The sequence below is a fragment of the Atta cephalotes genome, assembly GCF_000143395.1.
Source record: "Atta cephalotes unplaced genomic scaffold scaffold00014, whole genome shotgun sequence".
NCBI classification, from domain to species: Eukaryota; Metazoa; Arthropoda; class Insecta; order Hymenoptera; family Formicidae; genus Atta; species Atta cephalotes.
The window spans coordinates 3469049-3476135 of NW_012130078.1; the positions used below are offsets into that span (position 1 = coordinate 3469049).

General features: G+C 27.2%; 1 protein-coding gene across 1 annotated transcript in view; it reads left to right on the forward strand.

Annotated features, from left to right (window-relative positions):
- The first annotated feature begins 2429 nt into the window (after positions 1-2429).
- Positions 2430-7087, forward strand: part of LOC105617773 (MFS-type transporter SLC18B1-like) — a 12024-nt gene continuing 7366 nt past the window's right edge. The window contains exons 1-2 of the mRNA XM_012199327.1: positions 2430-2537; positions 5725-5820. Of these exons, the coding sequence (XP_012054717.1) occupies positions 2430-2537; positions 5725-5820 (204 nt within the window). The remainder of the gene's footprint in view (positions 2538-5724; positions 5821-7087) is intronic.

Here is a 7087-nt window from a genome sequence, read left to right on the forward strand (position 1 = left end):
GTGTGTGTGTGTGTGTGTGTGTGTGTGTGTGTATGTGTGGGGGAGTGTGTGTGTGTGTGTGTGTGTGTGTGTGTGTGTGTGTGTGTGCGTGGGTCGATAAAATGTAAACAATGTTTCCAAACTTTGTTTTATGTTTCTGAATTTTGTTTTATGTTTTTGTCAAGTTTGAATTATTAAATTTTTTGTTAATTGATATAATAATTTGCGATTCACAAACATTTATATTCTAGTTGTATTAAATGTTCAATTTTTTCAAATTATTACGTTGCAATTTGTCATAAGGTTTATCATTAGGATATAACGTAGAAACATCGTCAATTGTATAAAATTATAGATATATTGAGTAAAGGGCGTAAGTGTTAATAATTTTATCACGTTTATACAAATTTGTCTTCAACGAAATAAATATGTCTACCTCGAAATAAATAAAATGTAACGGTACAACATATTTACCCTTAAGAAAAAATTATTATAAGTTAAAAAAGAATCTATCATCGAATTAATTCTAATTATAGAAAAAAATCAATAATTGGTAATAAAATGTTTCTCAAAATCCCTTTCTTTTCAGATATTTATGTTTATTACTTTTTATTAAGGGAATAAAACAATAAAATTTTCAAAAAATCGAAAAATTTATTTTTACTTTTTTCAAAAGATTGATGTCTTAAAAATATGCTCTAAAAAGTTTTTATGAAATTCGAAATATTTCTCGAGTTATGAGAGCTTTAGCGAACGGGCATAGTACTATAATAAAAGTACGCATCATCTGATTTGAGAAAGAAATTGTGCGCAGATATTAGATAGCCAGATAGATAGATAGAGAGATAGATAGATAGATAGATAGACAGATAAAAAGAAAAATTAGACAGATAAGATTTTTATTAAACAATCAATACTGAAACTTTAAACTGAAACTTTAACACTTTTCTCGGAACTATTTTTTTTCAACTAGCGGCATCTATAATTTTCAATCGATCAGCCTCAGCTTTGAACAGTAGTTTCACAAAATGAATAATAGGAATTCTTTTATTGATTATTAGTTTTCGAAAGGCGAGATGTTTAAGAGGCTCAAAATATAGTGAAATTAAAATTTTTTTTAAATGCCATTATATAAAAAAGAATTATTTTAAAAAATCGCTACGCTTAACTGAAATTATTATACACTCATACAGATTCGAAATTTTTAAGAAATTTTCATTTCAGATAATTATAACTTGAATTCTTTACATCACCGATAGACCATGTTTTTTGAGCATGGAAGTCTACAATGCAACATCAACCATGTATTTATAATATATTCAGATATACAAAAATTCTTAAAATGTCTTCAAAGTATATTGATATATCAATTCATATTTTTTCTAAGATTTATATTTATTTTTAAAAAAAATTGACACAGAAAGATCTTTTTAAGGCCTTTACTCTATTTTATCCTCTTAATATGCGACTATGAATGCATTTCACTTCTATTCGCAACGCTAATGGAATCATGTTATTTATCAAATGTTAAACGAGGACAAATGATGTTCGCTAGCATCGTAAGCGGTCAAATGAAACGCACCTTGTGTGTATATGATATTGTACTTAGAAACATAAAATTCAATAACTTCAATTATTGTAATTTTATATGTAAAAATATTATAAAATAAAACTTATTCTGAAGTTGAAAGGCCTCACATAAAGGAATTGATTGAAAGCTAAAATTGTTATAGAATTATATTAGACGACTTATTGTTAGACACAATAAGATTTTACAAAAATGGTATAGCTCAAGAATTAATTTTAAAAAATCTTTGTTTGACGATTCGAAAGATGTTCAAGTCTTCGTTAATACACGAATAAAATGTAATTTCTTAGATAATATTATATCCAACAAGAGCAAGAACATGTAAAAGCGATTATATAAAAAAGCATAACATAGATAAATGAAGTACTTTAAATGGAATAAAGTAGGCACACCAATCCGCTATGCCAGACGCTCGTAGATTCACACCCTGTAACACGCTTGCAAGACGCTCGGCAGCGCGTTGGCCGATAATAAAATTAGAATCGTAGTAGGACATATCATTCGACCTCCGACCCTCTTCTCCCAGTTCTTGCGAAGTCCTTAAAAGTGAACAATGTCTTGAGTAGTGCGGCAACGACGCTCAACCACGCACGTAGTAAACACGTGTGCGCGCCACGAATCAGACGAGACAAACTTATCTTACTGTGCGTGTGTGTATAAGTATTGTGTATTAAATATGTCTATTTACCGTAAGAGTGAGTAGTCTTTCAAACGGCTAAATCAGTGCCTGTCACACTTAAATTCTTCGAAATTCTTCGATCCGGATTTTCTGCTGGTTGAAGTGACTGATACAGTGCATCCGATCTCGCGACGCACGAAATTCATACGAGTGTGACGAAGTGTACTAAATTAAATCGACATTATGGTTAAATTCACCAAGCGACAATGGCTTACCTTAATTGTCATCAGTATCGCCGATTTCGCAAATGCCATTTGCGTCTCATTGCAAGCACCGTTCTATCCTCAAGAGGTAAAGATCGATGATTATGGATTCTTCAAGGAAATTACGTTAATGAGACGTATCTGATGGAAAAATTTTTAAGAGAAGCTATATAGATTGAGATAAGATCTTAAAAATATTTAGTTTTTCACAGATATTTGTGAAGATCAGATAGAACATAGAATAGCTTTGTTTATTTAAAAAACCAAGAAATCCCCTCTCCCTTCAAACAACGCTATTCTACGTCGTATACTGCGAATATTTACGAAAAATTAAGAATTTTTAGATCTTGTCTCAATCTATGTAATTTTTCTGTACTTTTTCGTTAAAAGTTTTTTTTCGCCAGGATAGAAACTAGTGATAATCGTAATTTTTATTTAAAATCCCTGATGAAAATTTTTTCTCAAAATTTTTCATATAATTTTTAAAAATTTCTATATAATTTTATAACTTTCTCACATTTTTTATACAAATTGAAACATTTTTCAGAAAACCTACATCTTTTCTCAGAATTTTTCATATATGTTAATTATGAAATATCATTAGATTTCTAAGATTTTTTGCAAGTATAATTTCTGAGCAAATGGTATAAAATCTAAAAAATTTTTAAATAGCTTTTAAAAATTATAGGATGAAAAATTTCAGAATATTTCAGAATTCAATTGTATAAAAAATTCTGAGAGAATATCTAAACTTTCCGAATATTTCTGAATATTTCTAAAAAATATTTCATTTCGTATAAAAATTATAAAAAAAATTTTTATCAGAGATATCATCTGAAAAAGATATCATCTTTCGATCTTCTTTAAGTTTCTTTCGCGCAATTTCAAGTGATAAAGATGTTTATCACTTAAAACTGCACGCGTTTATAGACATAACAAAATTATTATCATTGACTTATGGTACCACTAAACATAAATAGTCTACTTCGTAATTTATGAATTATGAAAGAAATTTTAGCCTATGTTATTGTCGACAAGATAGAATTTCAAGTCATAGTGACTGAAATGTTTAAAATTGAACTTGCTGTCCTTGTTATGTATGCAAAAGGTTATCAGAAATAGAATACATAAACATTTCTTTTGAATTTGAAAATACAAAAGAATATGTAAGTTCATGATTTATCGTGTTTCAGAAAAGAAGATTTCATATAAAAATAGCATTTCATTAACAACGGAGAGTTTTTAAAATCAAATGTGGATAATTCTCTCACGCTTTGAATCTTTCATCAATTTAGTGCACTTAGACCCGATCAACGTTATTTTGACTTTAAGCGAAGTTTAAAGATCTCTCTTTCTTTTTTTAAAGCTAATAGAGAGATAGAAAGGAACAGAATTTTAAGTCACTTAAAGTAAAAGTTGATGGAATCTCTCAAACAACATTCACATTTTCAATCGTTATTGCATTATTTTTTACTTTTTTACAACTTTCTTCTTTCGTATTCCGTTTATTAAATTATAAATTATTTAATGATGTATAAAAATATAATATAAATTATAACATAAAATACAATAGAATATATATAAACATTATATAAAATATATGTAAATAAGGTGTTCGATAAATTTTGACAATACTTGTGAGCAGATAAAGCAGACTGAACTGAGTCAAAAAAGTTCTTTATTCTTTATTTTTCAATTTTTGCAATAATTAACAAAATTCATTAAGCTAAAAGCGTCGAATATTAGTCTTCATAATTTTTTACTATCAACTTTACAGAAAAACGACAAAAGACAAAAATTGTTTATTTTTTTTTATAGCTTTAAGATTTTTTTTCAGAATTTTTTTATCTACCTTTTAGTACTGCATTTTCTTATTAGCAATTATTTTTATTAACATGAGAAAATGCGGTACTAAAAAAAATCTGAAAAAATTCTCAGAACTCTATGAGAAAAAAAGAAACAATTTTTGTCTCTTGCTATTTTTCTAAAGTATTAATAGTACTTGAATAAAAAATTGTTAAAGATCAATATTCAACAATATTTAGTAATTAATATCTTGTTAACTATTGCGAAAATTGCAAAATAATAGAAGACTTTTCAACTCAGTTTAGTTCGCTCTATCTGTTTATGAGCGCTTTGTCAAAACTTATCAAACATCCTATATATATATGTTTTAATATACGTATCCTTTATCATTAAATTTTGAACAGATTTAATTATCAATTTTGCAATAATTGAAATATTAGACATGATAAAACAATTAATTGGTAGAAGTTAATAAAATTACATTTTTACAATATTTGGAGCATTTTCAGAGGCGTCGAATTATCTGAATTCAGATCATTTTTTTCAACAGTACAAAGGTTGACTTATGTTAAAGAAATCTTGTCGACAAGTCGAAGAGTCTGGCAGGTTCAATTAATTTATTTCTTAATACAATATGTATCGCATCTTTGCGCGCGCAAAAATAAATCAAATTATTAAAAAAATGTAAGATATGCCATGTTTTCTATGATAAGAAGAAGTGGATGTTCATTAAAAAGCAATTTTTATTGGATTGCGTGCGCTATAGCACGTCAGAATTTATTTGTGACTATATATAAGTTAAAAATTCATTACGTACTTATCTTACAAACCGATAATAAGAAAAAAAGTTGGAAATGAAACCTCTCAGCAAATAAGCCTATATTATAATTTGTTTCTTTATTGTATAATAATATATAGAACTATCTAGTTCTTCTTATTATTTATTTAATTAATTAATCACTTTTACCTTATTTTTATTTTTTTTAATTTTCTTCTCTAATAATATTAAATATAATATAATAATATTATATAATCTATAATTACAAATATGCAATAAATTAGATTAGATAAAAAGATTAAACACATCAGTCCAAAATCTCAACAAATGTCAAAAAATTAATAACACTTTTGCAAATTTAAATAAATTTTCAAAAAAACACGTGTCAAATGCGTGTCTACGAATGATACACGTGTCCGAGAATGTTGTTCATCTATCGCAAGACAAATGGCGACATTCGATAATTTAGTTTGTATATAGTCTCGACGCGTGGAGCAAAGCTCTAAAGTTTATCAGGATATTATCTCGACATGTATTAATTGCAGTGCGACGTGATAGTCGACAAAACTGCTGCGTAGCTCATTATATCTTCGAGTTACCAATATTTCGAACAGCTCGAAATATTAACAAATTAATATATAGCATGCATATATGTGCAAATGTAATTGGCAAAAACATTCCTTTTTCATAGGCTGAGAAAAAAGGAGCATCGCCATCAGAATATGGACTAGTCTTCGGGATTTTTGAACTGGTGGTTTTCATTATTAGCCCAATTTATGGACAACATGTGAGTGATAACATAATTAACGTATATATAAGATGTATATATAAGATTTTCAATGTCACGACATGAACTTTATGCCATAAATCAAATTATCACATTAAATAGATAAAGCTAAGTAATAAAATTTATCCATATATAATTATCTGTATAGATTATAAATTATTCTTTTAGTTTTCAATTCAGTCATAAATTTTTATTCATTCGTGCTTTAAGTATTTAATCTGTGCAAAAATATTTGTTATAAATAATGTGACTATCATTACAAATAAAATATTGAAGAAGTAAGTATTATCAAAAAAGAATGATAAAAATAAAGAGTTATAAATCTTACGAGTACATAAAATTCGAATCACAAGTGAACCTATGTAATGATTAAGATTGCAACACGAAGCGTTGAATCTTGCCATTTTTCAGGCTCACCTATTGTTACACGTGCAGATATTTATAAATTACTATTCAATATTATATATTTTCATAGTCACTCTTTAACAAAGAAAATAATCAAAAGTTTACAAATACCTATTTTCAATAAAAAAAATTATACATCAATATTATAAAATAGCATCAATATTATAAATCAGATGGCATACAATCAATTTCATAAATTCAAAGATAATAAGTCTGATACAATTTAATATAATCGGTATAAAATAAAATGAATAAAATAAAATAATACAAACGTTTCGACTTATAATTGAGATCAATAACTAATAACTAATAACTTTTTATTGTATTAAATTATTCTAGAAATTGTATTTAAAAAGTTTACAAAAATGCAGTTACTTATGAAAACTTAATGTACACTTAAATTAGAGATATAACGAGATATCTTATAATTGTTGGTCAATTCTAATGTAAAATCTTTTTATTATATTAAATGTTGTTTGACTCAACGGTCCTCCTACCATCTTTGTAAATTTTGTCAAATAGAATCCAAAAAATAAAATGTTCAAATCAATCTTGATAGGATAACACGAGATTCTTGCGCCAAATACTGCATTAATAAATTAAATTACATAGACATTTTAGTGAACTGTTTTACGAAAATCACACCGCAAGAGAACATTATTGTTTAAAAGACAATCAAGCAAAAAATTATATTTCAAAACATTTATAATATTTTGTTTACATTCAATTTTGCATCGAAATGTAAGGCGTGTGTGTGTGTGTGTATGTGTGTGTGTGTGTGTGTGTGTGTGTGTGTGTGTGTGTGTGTGTGTGTGTGTGTGTGTGTGTGTGTGTGTGTGTGTGTGTGTGTGTGTGTGTGTGT